Source organism: Accipiter gentilis, chromosome 11 (genome assembly GCF_929443795.1).
Source record: "Accipiter gentilis chromosome 11, bAccGen1.1, whole genome shotgun sequence".
NCBI classification, from domain to species: Eukaryota; Metazoa; Chordata; class Aves; order Accipitriformes; family Accipitridae; genus Astur; species Astur gentilis.
In genome coordinates, this window is record NC_064890.1 from 30,696,154 (window position 1) to 30,717,908 (window position 21,755).

Genomic DNA, 21,755 nt, shown 5'->3' on the forward strand with positions numbered 1-21,755 from the left:
TAGCAAGAATTATTTGATTGTAAAGATCATGCTTATTTAAAAATGTGTCACGGGAAAACAAGAAATAGGGTAACAATCACTGGTTTACACTAGGTAACAAATATGTTGGCATCACATCGTTATTTCAGCAAACAAAATCACACTAAAGCTAATTGTATTTTTTCAGAAAATGTTGTTTTAAGCACTAAAAGCTGTAAGCATTGCTGAAAGGTTCAAATTTGACAAGATGCTGGGCGTGCTGTGTTTGGAATAGGGTGTAACAAGAAATTCTATAGATTACACATACGTAATTCAAGAGCCTTGTACTAAAAAATGGTCTTAGAGTGTGTCTTCCAATTCAGTTTGTTAATAAGTACTCTAAGGTATTGCCTTCTAAGACAGTTGAGTCCTATCTCAAAAACTGCAGAAAGAGTATTTTACCTCTGTAAGAAGACACGGTCAGACTACAGACAACTATGTGTTCATAGTTTCATAACTGAGTTTCAAAGTCAAGATAGTTTCAATTATAAACAATTTTTTATTTGAGCTTAAAAAGAACATTTTAATAATAAATTACAAATAACTGAGTGCAGAGAGTCAGGCAGAGGTGTCATCTTACATTGTGTCTGACAGTGGCCTGACTAGTACAAGTATCTCCCAGGATCTAGTTAAGGAGCCCCCCCCAGAGCCCGAGGTAGTTTCTATGTGCGTAATAACCCTTAATGGACTTCTCTTCTGTGAACTTGCCCATCCAGTCTTGAGGGTACATGAACTATCTGGAAAAACCTCCTGCTTCAGACTACACTGGCACCGGCACTTGTTACGGCAGCTGATAGAACAACCAAACACTCCTGACTGTGAAATCACAAACCCTAGCGTATGCACTTGCACTAGACTGGAAAAAAAAAAAAATCAACCTCCGTTCATGAACGCAGGACTGGAAGTACAATGCAGCCAGTTCTGATGCGCAGCAGAGGCGGCTGCCATCAGTCCAGATGAAGTCTGGTACGGACTAGGAAACTCGTCGGCTAGGCTAAGCACAAACCCTGCCTTTTTGTGTGCGGAGCTTACAGAACTGGTTTGCACCGAAATACTGTGTAAGAACTCCCGGCGTTACACATGAACGCTGAAGGCAGTTGATTTCTGTCCCTTTGCCAAAACACGTCCAGAACGGTAGGGACCTCGTGCGTTTGGATCTCCGTCCTCGCCGAAGGGAACCACGGCTGCTGCCATCCAACGGCCTCAGGTTTTCGGGGAGTCCTGCGCCAGCTGCAAACGCAGACGGCCAACCCAGATCAGACCGAGCACGCTGCCGTTTGTCAGCCAGGGCCCAGCCCGCCGCAGGGCTGACAGAAGGTAAACTCGACCGCTCGGGCCGTAACCCGCCCCCCCACCCCGCAGCCTCAGCAGCCCAGCACCCCTCACACCGCCGCGGCCTCACAGCCCCAAGCCGCCGTTCCTGTGGCGGAGGAGGGGAGGGGTGAAACCCGTCTGCCCTGCCCCGGCGGGGCCCGCGGCCTCCTCACACCGCCTCCCGCGCCAACGCAGCCGTTACGCCCACGTGACCACCACCGGCGGACGCGCTTTACCGGCCCTCCCCGCCCCGAAGGGAGGACAGGGTAAGCGGGCCGGGGCGGGAGGTGGGAGGCGGCGGAGACGGTCCCGGGGCGGGGCGGCGGCCTCCTCCTCCTCGGAGGGGCCGCCCGGTGGATGACGATCCTCGCGCAGCGGCGGCGTGGCGTCATGACGGGAGGCGGCGGCGGCGGCGGCGGGAGCGGGCGGGCGCGTGTCCCCTCAGCCGCTGAGGGGGGGAGGGGGCCCTGCCGTGCCCTCCGTCGTCCTGCCCTCCTTTGAGCCCGCCCTGCGTTAACTGCCAGCGGGAGGGGGGGGGGGTGTCGGGTGAAAGAGGAGCGGTAAAGCGAAGCAGTTAGGGACGGCCTCTGCTTGCGTAGGAGGGAGCGGAGCGGTTGGAAATGGCTTCGTGGTCGTGCTTCCCCCCGTTCAGTCGCATTTTGTCCGGCGCTGGGACTTGTGCTGTGGACTGCTCGTGGGCCTGGACTGGGCCCAGTTCTCGTTTCACACGGCTTTACCCAGTTTCCATCGGATCTTGTATTTGTCTTGTGAGGTGCTTCTCTGGTTTCCTGATGGAGTGGCTCTCCGGTTGCCCTACGTCTTGGACATCTGAGAAGGAAATTACTGCGTTGGTTTATAATGACATAACTTACCTTAAAGCAGCCGCTTTTCCATGTCTGGTACTTGCCCTTCAGTCTGTTCCTAGTTTCGTGCTTCTCTGTGTAAAGGCCACAACGCTTGAAGCTGAAGAGATTCAGCCAGTTCCTAGACACTTCTCGGTGGTGTTCTTGCCTTTTTTTAAGGAAAACTAATCTTTCTGAAGAGCTTAGATAGAAAATCTGCAGCTGAACACCAGGTAGAATTTAACCTCGTAGTATCTTTTAGTTAGCCAGTATTCCATTGTGATTGAATTTTTGTATCCTATCGCTGCTGTTGCATTGAACTGGAATTAATTGAGTACACTGAGGTGTCAAAGAAGGAGAGAGGTGATCTAGGAAAGCTGCTTTACGGCTCTCTAGATAACTTTCTTGTACCAGCACATTTTTTTTGCTTTTTCTCTCCAAAAAGCATACATCACACGTACTTGTTCATTGTTCAGTTAGGAAGAAAATACACATTTTTTGTCAACAGAATATGCTTGGAAGACAAAACCTCATAGGGATTTTCAGGTTAAATGAAATAATTTCTCTAGAAGACTTTAGAACTAGGTTTGGGTTTTTCAGTATGCAGCTTTGTACCTGCATCCGCAAGGATTTTGTAAAAAATGTAACGTATCTAACTACCATGATTGGGAGATTTCTGAGAGTCTTTCTTTTAAAATTACAGATTTTTCTGTTTAAGTTGTGTTTTGTTACCAAGATAGATTTGCTCCTGGAGTTGATGGGAGATAGCTATACACATGGTATAACAGTGGGTGGTATTCAGATCCATGAGAATAATATTTCGGTCATGCTGAACAATAATTTTAAGATTCAAATGGTTTCACCGAGTTGGAATTTTGTGTTGAGATCTTTGTAAGTTGACCAGTGTGCCACAGATTCCAGCTATTTTTGGAACACCTGGATCCTTATGCTTATGGCTTAGTAGTTTTTTATTTCTCCAAACCTGAGAAATTTATATGGCAGCTGAAGTTCTCAAAACTCCCAGACTCAAAATCAATATGGTGGTGAATGTTATTCCAAAGTACACTAGGTATGCTCTTAGAAAGTCCTACAGTGACCTCTAATGTTCAAGGATAAAACCCGAGTTTTTGAAATAAACGAAGTTATTTTTCAAAGGCACAATTTTGCATATTGGTTTGTACATTTAGTTTATTAATATGCCACAGACAGTAGGTAATAAGTAGTTGGTTCATCAGGCCTTACTGCTAGGTTTCACGGGAATGTTTTGTTGGGGAGTCAGTTCTAATTCCCTCCTGTTTTGAGCAAGTATGCACAAAGCCTTTGCGGTAGTTGTGGGAGAACTAGTTATTTTTGTAAAGTACACTGAAAATGGAACATACATTTCAGATATGAAATACATTCTCTCTTTCTTTTGGAATTATTTATTCATGCCATAAGAAGTATTATTGACAGTTACTATTCTGTCCTTATATACTCAGTGCACACTTGCATACTTGAAAGATTTGTAGCCGAGAAGCTTGTTTCTTGTACGTACTCATTCGATTTTCCATTAGGCCAGAAGAAACTTCCCTGTTCTGTACTAAGCTTACTGGTTCTTAGTTCAAATGCAAAAACTTCTAGAAGAGTTTGTTTCTGACAATGTTCATGTTTTGAGTTGAATGATGTTATTCTTAGGCCACTTATTGAGTGTTATATGAATACTTAACATTATATATTTTGGTTAAAACCCAGTATTCCCCCTTTTTTGTTGTTGTTTTTGCCTAAGTTTGATTCTTCTGGATAACCACAACTAACATCACAGTTTTGTGGTACTTGAGAGACTCTGTAGAGTTGACTAGATAAAAGTGCAAATGAATTAAAAATCAATTTTTAATCAATTAAAAAACAATGCTATTGTTTACTGTAGATGTAATTTACAAATTTAGTGAGTTTGGAAGCAACACCTCAGTTACGCAGTCTACTTGAGACCAAAACATCACAGCAGCTGGTAGTTGTTTGTAAAGGGCACTTCAAATCAATTTATGAAATTAACTTACTTTGCATGCATTGAATCTTTAAGCTGAAAGGCAAGACACAACTTTCAGTTGCAAGAAGCTAAATATGTGTTATGTTGTTCGCTTAAGTGTGTTCCAAAATTGATGTAATTTAGTACTTTCCTTTATGTACAATGTATGTCAATGATTATTAGTTTCTTTGAAAATACAGAAACATGAGTAAAAACAATTATTGTATCTTTTATGTTAGAACAACTTGTACTCTGCCAGTCACCTGTGTGATAGTACTTGAAGACTTTGCGTTACATCTTACCTTTAAAAGCTCTGAAAATATCTAATTTATAACAATTATGGATCTCTTTTTGTATTGCAATACCCATAGAAAAGTGATCGTAATGCTGTTCCTTTTCTTGATTGCTTACGTGTGTAAAGTGGAGTCTTGAATAACTTGTCAGAACTGAGGGGTGGCCGATTACTCTCCGTTCTGAACTAGTTGTTACTTTAATTGGTGAGAGTAACTTTCATCTACAGTTGCGTTTTCTTCCGCTTTTGCTTTACATTTGAAGAGTGAAATGTTTTGTTTGGAAATACAAGATTGTCCATGAGGGTAAAATTCATGTCCCTGAGACATGACATTAATTTGTAAGAATAAGCAATATGAATTTCTTTCCAGTTGCAACCAACATGTGCACTGAGCCTTTGGACAAGAGAGAGATCCCACCGATGGGATATGGTAATATTAGATTAAAAGAAGAATCAGCTCCACATTAAACTGATTTTTTTTTTTTTTTTTCCCCCAGTAATAATTCTGTGACAGATTAGGTTGCTGATTGTTGTGGTTGAAGCTTTTTTGTTTTGATGTGGTTTGTAAGCTGAAAGTTCATTGTGTTGGTCTGTTGTTGTCTGCTTCTGGGAACTTCTGTGTATGTTGCAGCTCTGAGAAGATTACAAAACTGGATTTTTATTGTTGCTTTTCTGTATTGTATACTGGAAAAAATTCTGCATATTTCATAGTGATGGGAGCTATTACATGCAAATCATAATTGGTTTAATTCAAACTAAGGCATAAGAAAACGGTATGTAATGGAGTTGAGGCTAACAAAATCTACTGCTTTGTATTTGGAACAAGCAAAACATCTAGGTATCGGGACAAAATGACTAACCTAGGAGAAACAGAACAGCAGAGTGTTACAGAGCATACATGTGTAGTTACCGAAACTGCTGATTACGTTAGGGTTTGCTGCTTCAGTAATAAAACAGTCATTTCCATGATCTGTGACATTTCCAAACTCGCAATAGAGTGGTGTTCTTTAATGATTGTGAGCCAGGGCGATGCAGGGAGATTAATACGATGGAGGAATACTGTGAGGAAAACCTGTGTGTAGAGTATAAATGCATTAATGGAATAGAAATGTCACCACTGTGGTGGAATAATATCAGGATGGAGCTGTCTGTATTGAAGGCTAAATGAGAGCTCGTTCTGGAACTAGACAATATTTTAAAATGAAAGCTTAAATGGACTGATCTATTTTGATTATTTTTAACTGAAAACTTACATGGACTAACCTATTTTGATTCTTCTGTGGCATTCATCACCATCATATCTGTGTGCTTCAGCCTATACTTGGATAAATATATATGAATTAAATTAGCCTACTGAAAAGCCTGCATGCTTGTACCCTTACAAAAATCACTGTAATGTAAAAGTTTTTGAAATGTACAACTGAAGTGGGAAATGAGGGTCAGGCTGCATGGCAGTAGTTCCCTCTGACCTGGTATCATGAAAGACTGTAGAAAAGGCATGTGTTAAAAATCACAGAAATTCTGATACCGAGCAGCATGCTGTACATCATGGTTGTTAGACCAGGTATAACCCTGTCTTCGAGTTGTACCAGTCTTCCTTAAAACAAAAAGCTGTTGTGCTCAATTTTATATTTCATAGGACGCAAGAGAATTGGGCTCATTCATGTGTTTTGCTATTTTCTGTTACGAAAGTCTTCCTTGTTTTCAAACCGTATGTGCCTGAATTCTAGCGTGATGCCAGCGATTTATAGGAAAATGCCTATTGTGATTGACAGAGAAGTTGGTTATTTCAGTGGATTATGGAGCTGTATATAGTATAGTTACTAATTTCTGAACTAGATCAAATAGGTCATTTCAAACTAGCATAGCAGTCTTGGCTGGGTAGTTGTTTTGCATATAGGTTGTAATTCCCTCCCTCCTGTTCCCTCACATGCCTTCTTGTAGAAGCACATCGGGGGCCATTTTATTTCCTTTGTGGATGACTGCTAATGCCTTGTTTTTACAGCTATTTTTCCTATCATACTTCTGTGGGTAATTTTTAAGTACCTAGATTTGCAAATATATTGTAACCTGCGGCTTTTCTGAATGTTACTTGATGAGTTTCTGCAGGCTGTTTGATAAACAGTGTCTTCTAATGTGCAGGCAAGTGTAAGAAAAAAAATAAACATTTTATACACTGAGAGCTATCTAAATAGCATCTCTGCTCCATATGTTGTAGTACCCACAAGAGGCTCATTATAATCCCTGGACCTTTTGTGCACCAGATACTTCAGTCCAGATAATGCTGTGCTCCATCTGCCTTAATCTCCGAGCTGCACAATATGAAATTCTTAATGCTTTGACCTGCTATATGCTAGCATTTTTGATCTTGGATTTTTCTTGTCCATGTTGCCATTTCAAACAAGTTTTCAAGGTTGCTGCTTTAAAGTTTCTCAGTTCCACTGAATTGTTCTGTGTTTTTTTTTTTCCTAAACCAAGTGTAATTTACAAATGCTGAAAAGCGTGTGCATCTCTAAATTTTTTTTCCCCATGTTTTATATGTTTGGTTTTGTTGCGCCATCTTTTAAGTGTTGTGATTTGTTGATCGTATTCAAGGTGTCACTGACTGGGCAGAGATCCAGAAATATGTGTTGCTGAAACTATTTTTTTCAGCAAAGAATCCGTTGCTTGCTTCACTGACGTGCATTTAAACCTGCTGTCAGCATAAAGCAGACACCACACTGGATTTCAGAGTCTCACTCCGGAAACATGGTGCTCTTAAAATCTACAGATATTTTAGAAATCTTTTGAATTTTACATACCAGAGTGCTCCATGCGGTATCATTAAATGTTGATAATTCACAGAGATCTTATTTTTAGAAAGCATTCAGACCAACTGTTACTTACTGATTTATTACTTGGATTAATTTACAATTTTAAAATAGTATATATGATTAACATATTTTCTTGTTTATATATTGGGAAATCATGTTGTGTCTTTCAAACTTGTTAGCTTATCTTCATGTACCCATGAAATAATTAGCTTCTTGCCCTTAACATTTTTGTTAGGTGTTACTGTCCAACACTTCCTCAGATTCTATATGCTTAGATTTAAAGCTGTTGAGAGTTGACTAGCCATTCTGGAGGATATTCTTCTTTAAAGAATAATTAAAATGTTTATTTAAAGGAGCATTAGAAATAACTTTTTAACCTCACATCCTAAAAATAAAATAGATCAGAGACTTGGAAAGCGTAATGACAACCTTGCTAAAATTTGCAATTCACTTTGAACGTTGGACATCAGCATTCTTATATATATAAATGACAGGAACATGTGACATTTATGCATTTTTTTTTTGAACCTAGACATCAATCTGATATAGAAAAATATATTTCTGTTAGAAATATACAATATTTAATATTTCTACAGTATAAATTTTAAATGAATATAAGCTAGGAACTTTCCATACTACAAATTCAAAATTTCTCTATAACAGAGAGAAAAATATATTAAATTGAAATATTAGAAAGTGATGTCAATATTTCCTTTAGTAGTTTTCACATATTTTCTCAAGTTGAATATGTTTTCTAAGAAAATAGTTAATTGGAGCACATTGATGTTATAAATTATTATCTCCAGGACTGATAGCTATCTAATGTTTTCTTTATTTTTAAACAAATACTCCAACCAGAAAATTCTTTGGTTTTAAAAAAAAAATTGTAAGGGTCTTTGTTGCATCCACCCTTTACTACCCTAAATTTTTTCTTGCGATTGCAGTAAATGCATGTCATTACTGTTTGCCCTTCGTTTCTCCTGAGACCACCTAAGTATAAGAAAAGAAAAGACTGCACATGTGAATAGAACAGTAGTTATCAGCTGAGGGTTATCCATTCACGTGTGCAGTTCCTGGTAGAAGATAGTGCCGCAGACTGTCTTTGTGCTGCCTACGTTCAAGCTCTTCCCCTGTGGCAGTGGAAGACAACTTGAAGTCCCTCTTGCTGAAAGAGTGATGGGTAACCTTCCATTGACTGGCAGTTGGATGATGAACTATTGTGTCAACAGTTGCATAGCAACTCTGCATGTGCATGTACTTACCCAATGGCAAATGCTTGTCTGTGCTTTTTGGAGGGGAAAGCTTATTGAAACAGAGCTGGCAAAAATGTTCACGCTGTTCAGTGAGATACTGACATGTAGTAACTTCTTACCCCTGTGTTAAAAATGTTCTGTTATCTGGAAGGACTTCAGGTCAAAGACGGATTTGTTTTCAAGTTGTTCTTCTGAAACTGCTTAAAATGGGTGTGCATATGTTTACTATCTTTTGGGAAGAAGGGCTTCTGCAGTAGACTGATCTACAGACCTGCTCAGTTCGTGTCCTGGGGAAAAGCTGTGGGAGGTGGGCACCCAGGAAACTTTCAGAATGGAGCGTCTGACTGGAAATGAAGGATTCAGCTTGGTGTGGATGGAGGATAAGACCAGTGGTTTGATCAGTTGCCTAGTGGAGGGATGGTAGGGAGAAAGGAAAGAAAAAAAATATTTCAGGGCAAGCGGAGAAGTCCTTCAGCGCAACAGCTGCTGTTGGCTTTGGTGGCTTTGCACATGTATTGCTTGTAGGGGTGCTGTTGGTGTTTCTCCCCTCATCTTTATTCATTTGGCGCCTTGTAATACTGTAATATTGCCTGTGTCCAAAACCACAAAAGTAGGACCTGAACTCACAGCTTTGTCCACAGCTGCTTAATACTCCCAGTGTTGCCATGGCCAAATCATGTACTGAGAATGTACCATTTTGTCTTAACTGTTTTAACCTGCCTGCTAGATTCTGTGTCACTATTAATTAGCTTGTAGCTCCAGGAGCATATGGTTAGTCTCCTGTGGATTGTCTGACCAATTACTTTTCTTCAGATACTAGATTTTTCTGTAGATACCAGCATGGGGCTTTTGCAAGAAGTTTATAACAAGATCTGGCAGTGGATTTAGTAGAAGGGATGGGGTGAACATTCATGCTTCATGTTAATTAAAAATAGGTTTGACTATGAGGAATTTAAAAAGCAAGTAAATTCGTCTGATTTCTTAGAGTTTTTTTAAAAAAATTCCTAAATCAGTCATATTGTGATCTGTCAGGCAGTCTTTCAGCTTGTGCTGTGACTGTAGACAACATGGTGGATATGTTTGTGGGCAAGGTCTCAAAATTGTGTTTTGAGGCTGACATTGCTGTTAGAGTGGAGGAGGTCTGAGATAAGCCAGACCTCATAGCAGAGGCGCAGAATTCTAGCCAGAAAACTTGAGAGGCAAAGTTCAGAACCAGTAGGTTGGGAGAAGGGTGTTAAGGTGTACAAAATGGTATAGTTTGTTAAATGGCAGATAAACCTGATTTTTAGAGATTCTATTTTTTATGTGGAATAATTGGAAAGGTAAAACTGTGCCAATTGAGGCAATAGCTTCTTTTGGTGGATTGATTCCAATAATGAATTCTTAAATGATAAGCTGAAAGTAAAGCATTTTAACATTTGTCTTGAATTGATGAGGGTTTTGTTCTGTTTCACAACATATTTCAAATTCTTTGTGAAAGCTGTTGATGCAAATTGAAAATGTTTTCATGAAACGTGCAGAAAGAAGATACAGTTGAATTACAAGCATTAAGGACATTTAGATTTTTTACTAGTTAAACTTATGAGCAAGAGTTATAGGTGATGGTGAAATATTTCCACTTAAAAAAAATATAAATGTAAAAGAGATTTAAAACCTTGTGAAGGTGAGTGTCAGAAGTAACAGTAAAGATGTTCCTGTCTTTTAGAAGACAGATCATGTCATTGCAAAGCTATTAATATCTATAAAGAATTTTAGTGAAGAATATGCTGATGGCTTACTTTGTAGAACTGGGTTTCTTCTCTTAAGTGTAATGCTTTATGGAATTAAGAGGCCGTATCTGTCACAGAAATACTGCTTTCAGTATTATTTGATCAGAGTGATTTGAATTTGTATTTTGCATACAAATAGTTCATCGCTTCCACATTTCTGAAAATGCAACGAAGAAAAAATGATTATATTGTGAAATTCTAAAGATTCTGTTTTTAAGAGGATTGAATGAAACTGCATGCATTTATGTTTTCCATTATTTTGGTTGAAAAATAATTCTGTGTTCTTGAATATAAACACACCGAAAGACTCAAAAGTTCGGGGTACAATCTGTTTTCTCCTTCTATTACTGTCTGTTGGAGTTAGGTCATGATAGAGGGAGCAGGGACTCCACAAACTGATCTTTTGTGCGGTCTACCAGGGATTTAAACAAAAGTTTAAATTGGATTTGCCAATAGGTGAAGGGCAGCATTTCTTATAATGAAGCTGCAGTTATGTAAAATAGTCTTGTACCTTTGCAGCTGTACCTGGATATTCAGCTTGCTTTTCAGCAGTATAACTAATATGATCAAACAACTTATGTTTCAGTGTACTTTGTAGGTATTTTTCAAGAATGTTCACTGGTTCAGGGCTAAATAAATAGAAGGGAGACAGCATAATAAATGTTAAGTTGGAGTGGAATAGTCCCGTGTGTCATTACTTAGCTGCCTAGTCTGCCAATATGCTTTTAATGTTCTGATGTAGTAGTGAACAAGGAGTCACTGTGTTACTCTGTGTCCCTATGATGTACGTGACAATTTGAATTGATTTTACATATTTGTGGTTACCAGAAGTGTGGAAATGATGCGTTTATACATTTTTATGTGTGAAGATGTTTAATAAAGAAATGGTAATGTGTTGCAAATAATCATCTTTTTCCTTACGTAACACAGTCTGTCTTTGGGGGTCACAAATTAATGATTACCAGTGTATGGAGAGAAAATTATTTACAGAATTTTGGTTGTAAGCTCCGATGGAATGGTCTATAATTGGTTATTTCAATTGAGTTGATAGTTTTTTATTTTTCAGAAATACTTAATTAGATTTTCTCTGGTTACGAAAGCTTGCTTCTTGCTTAGCTGAACTGTTACCATTGAGTCATTTTTATCAAGTACTTCTGCTAGCACAGGATCACAAGAAATGGTCAAATTAGCTAAAGGGTAAATGTCAAGTATTGAGCTCTGTTCTGTAGAGTAGACTTTAAAATTCTGATAAAGATTTCTGTTCTTTTTCATTCTCATGTGCACATTCATTTTTCTTTCCCACTGTGGATATTGGGAGGCCCTAACAGATAATATAATTAATTTATTCGCAGTTTCGCCTTGTTGGATTGCTACAATGTTTTTGTTAATTAAAATTTGTTTTATAACAACTTTTTTTCCATTTTCTTCATATTTTTCAGATTATGGCACAGGCTCAAGGTTTGGGGAAGAGATACGTTAAAGCCTTTTTTAAAGGTTTCTTTGTTGCTGTTCCAGTAACCGTGACTTTCCTGGATAGAGTTGCCTGTGTAGCAAGAGTAGAAGGAGCATCAATGCAGGTATTGCTGGAAATACCTTTTGTCTGTCAGGAAATTAAAAAGTGACTGTCCATTGACAATAGCAAGGTGGAAGAAAAATCTTTTTTTCAGTTGTTATTAAATGACCGCATTTTAGTATTTTTTAGTATCTTCCTAGTCATTTAAAGATTTGGTTTTTGAGCACTACCCTTTGTCTCTTGGGATTGAATTGATGACTTACAAAGAGACTTTATTAATTTTTAGTAGCTGTATCATTGTAATTGTAAGGCAAACCAGTTCTTGCTATACTTGCTCTTACTGATGAACAAGTATGGCACCATTTCAGTGAAGAATACTGAAAATGGCTTGAATCTAATATTAATACCTATGCTTATCAGGACATAAGTATCAGTTCACTGTTTTTACTTTGGTAATACTGAATGTTTATACAGTGTAAACAGATAAATATAAATAGGCTCTGTAACATTTAGAAGATAAATAAATACTCATGATTGTCAACAGCTATTTTGTTTCCTCTGTTACTGGGACTTGAAAAATATATGTTGTAATGTAGTTAGCCAATTTTTGTATTGTTACTTTGCATTTTAAATCATGTGCACTGTGTCTTGCTGTGCATCACCATGGATAACTATAACTTACTTTGTTCCAACGTGGCAACATTCCAACTAGCAGAGACTAAGCCCTCTTTTCTCATTATCTGAGTAGGCTCAGAACCTTGAAGAGAGGTTTCACAGCAATCAAGACCAGCTGATGGAGTTTAAATTGTCCAGCATTCATGCAGACAAAACTTGGGCTAGGACCTGAGCTTGGCTGATGTGTTTAATGCTATAAAAAGTATGCGGTGGGGAGGAGGGAAAGGCAAGGTGGCATTGTGCTTTTTGTGGCAGTCTGTAATCTGGTGTTTAATCTCTGTCAAGAAACCTCAGCTGGTCTAGAAGGCAGCTCTCACCTCAGGAACAGGGACCAAAGTAAAATCATCATACTCCAGTAATTCTACAGTCTAAGACCACAAGTTAGGTGTAACATCAGTTACCTTTGCCCTGTTCATTTATGTTATTCTGAATATAATTGATAACTGATCAAAGGTAGGAGAATCTCAGGGCTTTAATTTGGAGAGCCAGAAATTTGCTGTAGAAAGGAGGAGAGGAGTTGGAAACTGGGAAAAATAGTTTCATTCTCTTTTTACTATATTCGGACAGGAGGAATACAAATACATAACACAGCATCTAGACAAGTACAAATTAGCCAGATGAATACAACTCCCCCATTTTCCATCTCCTCACTTTTTGCCTCTGTTGGAATGGTCTATAATTGGTTATTTCAATTGAGTTGATAGTTTTTTTATTTTGCAGAAATACATAATTAGATTTTCTCTGGTTACGAAAGCTTGCTTCTTGCTTAGCTGAACTGTTACCATTGAGTCATTTTTATCAAGTACTTCTGCTAGCACAGGATCACAAGAAATGGTCAAATTAGCTAAAGGGGATCCAGAGCCACATATGCAACATTCAAGATGCAGGTGCATCTTGGATGTTGTGATTTTGGCATTTGTGTTGTTTGTTTGTTTGTTCTTCCCCCCACACTAGTAAGCGTGACCTGAGCATTTAATTTTTGAGGCGTTGTTTTTTTAGCATGCCACATGGCCTTTTGTTGTTTGGTCTTTTCTGTCTCCAACATAATGTTCTCTTTGATATCCATTCTTGTTTGGATAGTTTTAGCTCAGTAGCTGGAAAGCAATTTTCTAGATTTCCCTACTCGACAAGTCAATTGAGCCCCTCTGGTCAAGACCTCAGTTCTATGTTTCCTTTGAGGTCAGTCTCAAGTGTTAGGGAGTATTGTAGTTAGGAGCTCTGGTATTGTTCTGGAGTGTTGTCTCTGTACTGACTTGAAGGGCATATAGTTAACTGTGGTTTATCCATGGAAGATTTGAAAAACACTGCAGTTATTTGCTCAGATTTATTCAGCCTGACGAAGAAAGATATGCATTCTTTGTAGTGGCTAGGGAAAGCAATATGTATTCACTGGGTGATTAAAATAAAAAATTTTCCCTTGATGTGCTGTTGACTAAATATTCCCTCTGTTGATGGAAGTATGGGTAGCTTGAAAGCTGACATTTCTAATTTTACTGACATCTCAGTGTCTGTAAAATTCTGTCTCTGGTTTTATTCTGGACTATAGCACTGAAATAGAAGTTTGTTTTAAAGTTCTGTGCATATGGATGTTTTTCAGACTACAAAAATACTTCCTAGTGCTTTTAATAAGATACTAATTTCCTTGCCAAAATTTATTAGACACCTAACTAAGTCTGACAGGGACATAATTATAAGGAATATATCCCTCTCTTGCAGAGTAGCTTGAAGGAGTATTGGTCATCGCGTTGCAATTCTATTTACTGTGTTCTCTGAAGAGTGATCTATGTTGAATGTATCTGAAAGCTACGGGTATGAGGGAGAGTGAAGTTCAGTCAGCATGTAGTTATATATCTATCAATCTCATGCTTCCAATGACAGCTTACTATGTCAATTGGAAGATATCATGGTATGATTCCTAAGAATTTGTTTGTAATAGACCTCTAAAACATCTAGCTGGCTTTGTGTACTCATCATTATGGCTCCTGCTGAGCCTGAAATTAAAAGTTCTGACAAGAAGCAAGGAATAAATTTCTCTGTGTCACGCTTCCTCTCCTACTCTTGTTCTCTGTGGTGTGCTCTCTCTCCCCCCTCACTTTCCGTTATTGTTTTGGACCAGCCTTATTGCTGCTTCATAGTTACTGACGATGGTAATACTTTTTGACACCCTGGCAAGCATGCTGAATAAAGGTTCTAATGAAAATACAGTTTTTGTGATTTATTCCCAATCAATTAAGACAGACTTCATGCATTTCATTGTCTCAAGCTGATTCTGTGTTTCTATGGTGCTTTCAGCCTGTCATAATTCTTTCACTTGTGCTGACTTCAGTGTATATGAGTATTAACTGTAACCTATAGGGAATAACAATGAACTGTTGCAGTTTATAATTTTATCAATTTTTTTAATTGTTTCATTACCTTCTTTTTTCTTTCCAGAATGACTGTTCTTTTCAATCCTCACGTGGGGTAGTTTTGTTGCTTAGGATTTTACAGATTGATGTACACATCTAGCATTTTGTTAATAGTGGGTTTCAAGTGAGTTGTGATCTGTTTACAACTTTGAATCTAAGTGACACAAATAACTGGTAATATGATTTCTTAATTGGCTGTTGTGGATTTTTTGGTGATTCCTCTTGTAATGCTGGTTGTATACTTTAAAATATTTGTTACCATATGGACATTTTGATATCCATTTATGTTTTTTTCTATTGAGTTTCATTGCTTGTCTGGTATTACGAACTCTTCATACATAATGATGTGGAAAAGGGACACCCTGGATTTATAAATTTGTAAATTCATTAAATCAAATGGGCTGTTTTCAAGTGAGATGGAAGATGACAGTGTATGTGCAACTTTATATGCAAGTTCTATTGCAAACAGTTCAATACGAAGGATTATAGCAAGTAGCCTGACCAACGATCTCTGACAAAGCACACTTGTTTCAGCAGCAAACATTATTGAATGTTCTATTCCATTATGCATAACAGCAGTTGTAATTATTCTGTGGCAGTTTCTTCTAACTTTATTATTAGGATTACTGTACATAAGCCTGTGAGCTCATGTGAATATTCTTTCTGTTCCCCAAGCTATAAGCAAATAAGTTGTGACCTTCTGGTATTCACTAGCAGCATAACAACTATCAAGTTAATCATTATTTATAGTAAAAGGGCATGCTTTTACCCTCCTACTTATGGAACCTCATGTCCTGTGAGGCTTCGTCATATGGCTGGGGATCTCAATTTGCATGCTTTTAGCATTAGATTAGTTAGTAATTGGAAAGAGTGAATGTTTTGTGACTTCTGCACCACAGTTCTAAATTAAGACCTGTGTGTCTCATTTGTAGCAGGCTATTCTGCCAAGAACTTGGGCAAACAAGTTATAATGCTTCAAGCTAGAGAAAGGAAGAAGCCCCTATATTATTTTGTTTCTTATAAACATAAAGAGCCCTTGTGAGCCTATTTGTTGACTACTTTTCCAGAAGCTGTATTTTTGTTTTGCTAGACCTGAGACCTTACTACTAGTAAAAATGTCATGGGGAATACGTTGTCTCCGAACACACTGCATTAAATTCTTTATATACTTTTTGTTGTGGAATCACAATTTATGTTATTTACATTAGAGAAAGACTTGCTGAAGGATTTAGATGATTTTTTTTTTTAATGGAAAAATGTAGTTGTTGTCGTAAAATGAAGTTGTCTCTTTCCAGTTTTCCTTACATTTCTTCTGCCAAAATACTATTTTTGTCTGTGCATTTTGAATATGTCACGTTGTTTTGTGGGAAAGAAAAAAACTATTCTACATTGTCACATTTGTCTCAAACATAATTCTAATGTGTAATGAGTTGGATATCCACTGTGTATGTCAAAACCACATAAGCAATGTATTGTTAAAAATAGCAAGCAATGTGGTATTGCATTTAGAGTTAAGTTAAAAAGATTATGCAATATCTAAATGTATTTAAACTCTAAAGCATTTCCTTTGTTTAAATACAGAAAACAGTAAGAGTCAACTGGGATAATGCAACTATGGCAATATTGTAACTACCTGGTGTATTTCTGTGTAAGATGAAGTTGCTGTGGATTTAGTTGAGAGGAAAAGTTTGTAAATACTCATGTAAATATTTTCTAAGTATCAGGTGTGAAATACATTATTTTTTGGAGCAGTGGGTTTAAAATTTCCATTCGTTTTGACCTTCTCTATTGGCCCTTTAAGGTAGATACTTTTGAGTGCCAAGCATTTTACTTTGTGAGAATATACCATAAGTATGATTCCTGCTTTGTAAGATCAGCCACGTTGCCTTATATTTAGTATTGTTGTTAGCTTCTGGCCCATATGTGCCTGCATTTGCTAAAATAAGTATGACTGTGAATTGTTTGTGAATTTGTATGTAAATAATTTGTATGTAAAGATACTATCCTTTGGTGGAAGATGCTATGAAGGTGGAAAATCATTCTGGAAAATCGTGATTAAAAAAATAATAATCAAGTATCTGCTAATCAGCTTCTGGTTTTCATTTATCTGACTCTTGCAATGCATAGACTCTAGTAGATAAAATAGCAATGAGTGTTAATATATTTATAGCTTAAACTTGGACCATATCTCTGTGGATGTTAAGGTGATATGCTTTGACCCGCAGACTTATTTGACTAGAAATTTGCCCTATAGTCCATGGCTCAAAATCTAACTAGCCTCGTTTGCTGTTTAACTAAATCTGTTGTGTCACTTCCCTGCCCCCACCCTGACATAGTTATTCTTTTTACCTATTGTATTCCTTGCTGTTCATGTGAATTACACCTACTCAGGACCCCATCACATTACTACTTCTTGCACCTCACAAAGCTAGTTTTTCACAAGTCCCATTTGAAGTAGGTGTTTATCAACTGATCTGGTTAGCAAAGAAGAGATGAATGAGGAAATTGTAGTAAAGAGAAATCAGCACTTTTAAATCGCTTTTGAAGTTAAAAATAAACACTAAGTGTCCATCCTGGTGTGGGAACATAGTTTTACTGAATGAAAATAGAATGGAATTTAACACTGTGTAATTACTTGTGCTGAGAACAGATAATTTAAGTCCTATACCCTGATTGGTTTGCTCATCAAAGGTACAATCAGTCTGGGGAGGGGAATCTCAGCAGTGAAAGTCTCGTGGTACATGTGGAGGGCCAAGTTATATTGTACAGTGAACACTGAAAACCTGTCCTAAAAAAAAAATGAATCAAATTTTAGCAAATATTGCAGCTATCATACTGGTAAATGAGGGGCTGCCTAGTTTCAACGCTCTGCTTTATTACATATGTCACCCAACTCTAGAGTCTAAATTGGAGGTCATCTGCTGGCCAACTTGGAGATACCGTAATTGTATTTGAAGAGTCTGAAAAAGCTGATTGAGAAATGAGCTATCAAAAGACTTTAGACTGGATTAGTCTTAAATACTTTCTGTCTGGTAAAAGGAGTATTTGTATTGAAATAACCCCTGCAAAAATCAATGAAGACAGTACTGTGATGGGCTACTTCCTTCCTCTGCTGTTTCTGATGGGTTAACTGCGAGCCAGCATTGACCAGGTACCCTGGTTTTGTACCACGTCACACAAAATAATTATGGACAGTTCTATGTACTTCCCAATACTCTGTACTAATTAATTACTTGGTTATTTTAATGTTGAGTTTAGTGAACAGTTTCATTTCACTGTATGGTTCTGCGAGAGTTCATGCTCTTTGTATCCTGTTATGGAAGTCCCACGTTTACTGGCAGTGTCAGTATATGCTGTAGGTGCAGGGTTTGTTTCTTCCCTTTGCAATGGGTGCTGAGACTAGTTTGTTACGAGTATGTACTTCATTTTTACTGCATTATGCTTGTATAAGAGGTAAGATGTCTGCAGAAAGTTTGCTTTTTCTGGGAATCAGCGTTCTTGGTTCTCCTTTGTTTTTAATGTGAAATGATACGCAGTAAAGGCAACCACTTCTTTTCATCAGGCGTGTCGTAAGTATGTATCCTGTGTAATTTAATTTGCATGGAGTAGTGCATTGAAAGATGTGAACAACACTTTGTCATAAATTAATGACACTTAACGTGGCATTTAATAAAGAAACGTATTTTTCAGAATATAAGATTCTTGGTCCTCTTATAGTAAGTGGGTCCGTTTTTACTGATTTTAATGGATTTCATCTGTTGATGGAATGAGAGTTAGGTAGAAGATTCATAGAGGAAATGTAGATCTAAAGCTGTTTGTTTTTTTCCCCTTCTCTCAGCCTTCTTTGAATCCTGGGGGAAGACAAGCATCTGATGTAGTGCTCTTAAACCATTGGAGCATTCGAAATTATGATGTACAACGTGGGGACATTGTGTCATTGGTGTAAGTAATTTTGCATACATTTCAATACATGCTTATATAAATGTTGAGCCATCAGTATTTAATATTTAATCTAGAATACTGTAAGTATGTATATTAACAAGGAGCATAAAGTTTTTAATAATGCATTATTGTTATTCCTGTAATCAGTTTTCAAAACTCAGATGTTCAAAGAATGCATTACCAAGTTTTTACTTGAAAGGAATGCAGTGTAAGATATTATGTGATACAGTATATATGTGTACTGAAACTGCTAAGAAAAAAGAGCTGTGAGATGAGAGAAAATAGATAAAACATTATGTGGCTTAATGGAGTATACTTTTTAAAGTTGTTTGGGTATGCGCTCATATTTGTGAGAAAAGTAGTGTTTCTTTACCGATTAATACTATTTTTTTTTTCCTCTGGAGAAATCTGACTACTGAATAAAATTCTAAATAAGATCACAGGAATTCAACCATCTCCATAAAGGACAAATGTAGCAAAAAAAAAAAAAAAAAATTAAGTTGTAATGGGGAGGTCTATGTATCAAGCCTAAAGGTGGCAGTGTTTCGCTGTTGAAAAAATTCAAGACTAACAGAGGACAGAAACTCCATTTCATCCTTAATGTAATATAGAAATGGAATGTCAAAGTATGCATAACTGACACAATGATGCAATACATACTCATCCTCCATGCTTGGATAGTTTAAGCTTAAAGTTTTAGTTTTGTAAGTGAAATGCACAATATGTAGATTATAATAGAATTGTCTTTGGAAACTATATTATGTGGCTTCCTTTTTGTCATGTATCTCTTCTGATTGTCCCATTTTTTTGCCTACCTCTTACTGTAGTGATAATTTGTATGCTCTTAAAGCAGACTCTCTCATGTAGTCGTCTTTGGTTAGAAACTTAAAATTTACTTTATGGTCTGTCTTATTGTCTGGCATGTAAGAGTTTCTGTAAATGGTCTAGTTGCAGTTATGCATTAATTCATGTTTGCAACACCTAATATTGCAAAAGGACACAAATTTCAGGTCACTTAATGACTGCTTGTAAAATTTGATTCTGCCTGTGTGTGCATCCCTCTGCCCAAGTCATGCTCTGGTGATTGTTTAGAACAGTGAATGTAACTGATTAGTAATTAATAGACTGAACAGAAGATGAGCATGTTGTCTGATCAGAACACAGAATGAATAGTTTCATTCTTATTATACTTCTTGAAGGTTTGTGCTACCATCTGAGCCATTTGCATTCATTGCTTTCACTTTGCTGTGTGTTTGGGCATGATAACTAATATTTTAGATGCTGTGGGTTTTTTGTATATTTTGGAAATTTTGCCTATTATTGGTGGAGCTCATATACACCCACATGGAAGAAGTCACATTGTATTTATGCACTGTACTGAGGTTTTTCTTAATCTTTGGAAAAGTACACTGAATAATCAGACTGGAGAATTCAAAAAGCACGTTAAGAGCAATACAAAGGAAGTTAATGTAAAAATAATCTATTGAGTAGTTTTGATATGAAAATATTGAAGGATATTTTATATATCAGTAACAACTTTTAAGTACTTCATGATGCAGGTTTGTTAGAAGCAGCTTTGGCCTACTAGCTTATTGTAATGTGAAGTTTTTAATTGTGTTGTAAAGCCTTGCAGGATATAGTATCTGGATGTGATTTTGTACCAATGTGAGTTGTTTGAGACTTAACTTTTGATATATGAGGCTTTTATTGTGTAAACAGGTTAATATTTTTATCCTTTTCATTTTGATTGTTTACCTATGATTTCTGTAACTCACTAGTGAATAGATATCCCATGTATACACATGAATTTTACTCAGGGGTCCTCAGAGGATTTGGCTGATTTAGGCAAGGCATGAACAGGGAAGGCCAGTCTTCCATCAGCTGCTGCTTTTTCTGTTCCTGTCAGAAATTCAGATGAGAAAGTGTTGGTGTGACTGAGATAGGCAGATGGATATGTAAACCTGCTTTCATATCCTGCTTGGCTGCTTAGCATTTATCCACTGTCTCCTCTTTGCCAAGTCATAGTAGAAAATAGCTATGAGGTTGTGGGAGGGTGGTCTTTTGCAGAACAAGAGCTGAGGTCAAATATTGCTTGACCGGGGCCATCCAGGCTCTTTACTTTCTTCATACCATCAGAAATACTGTGTCATTCTGCATGGGTGCTCTTTCTATCACAACTCTTAAAAAGGATCGTTGAGATCCCAACTGGCAAAGTCCAATGTAAGTAGATGGCCAACAGCCAAACCTTGGAGCAAAGAGATGCGTTGGTCTTGGTGGCCCTGGACGCCCCAAGGGAGGATCAATCAGCCTGTGATTATGCTTGTGATACTCCTTGCAGATTCAAAAATTTTTCCTCTTTTGTCCAATCTAGTTCTTGATGAACATATATATTTTTGTTATTTGCTGACTTTGGTTACGAATGAGCACCCTGTCCCCAAGCACTTAGTGGTGTTTATGCCTACTTAAGGTATGATGACTGCACGTTTATGGAAACCTGTGTCATGTGTCTCTGTCATCCCTGTCTCTGCATCTGATGTAGAAGTAACTATGCATCACAACCACAGCTGTGAAATTAGCCAGTGTGTGTGCACACATGTGCATATACCTGGGTGTAGACATAATATTTAGAATGGCATTAGTCCTTAAAAGTATAAAATTAGAGTCAGATAAAACCAATGGAGAGAATAGTTGGTAGCAAAGAATGATTTGTTTACTTGCAGTTCAGGGTTTTACAAACAGTTAAATCTTACCTCAGCTTTTTAGAAGATGTTTTAAGTTAATGTTTTTCCTTTCAGCTTGAACTCATCCTTCCTGATACCAGAATTAAGAGAGCCCAATGTTAGATGTTCTGACTTTTGAACTCACAATTTTAACTTGTCTCAGAACTAAGGGAAATTATTATCCTTAATTT

General features: G+C 37.6%; 1 protein-coding gene across 3 annotated transcripts in view; it reads left to right on the forward strand.

The window, feature by feature from the left end:
* Nucleotides 1-594: 594 nt before the first annotated feature.
* IMMP2L (inner mitochondrial membrane peptidase subunit 2) overlaps nucleotides 595-21,755 on the forward strand; it is a 474,097-nt gene continuing 452,936 nt past the window's right edge. For 2 of the 3 annotated variants that reach the window (XR_007507694.1, XM_049814274.1), the window contains exons 1-3: nucleotides 595-1,335; nucleotides 11,746-11,883; nucleotides 18,741-18,844. Coding sequence is in view for 2 of the 3 variants with exons in the window: in XM_049814274.1 (XP_049670231.1) it covers nucleotides 11,749-11,883; nucleotides 18,741-18,844 (239 nt within the window). In the remaining variant the exon portion in view is untranslated. Of the gene's footprint in view, nucleotides 1,336-1,570; nucleotides 1,599-11,745; nucleotides 11,884-18,740; nucleotides 18,845-21,755 lie in introns of those variants that run through there. The other variant, XM_049814275.1, reaches the window with a different exon arrangement.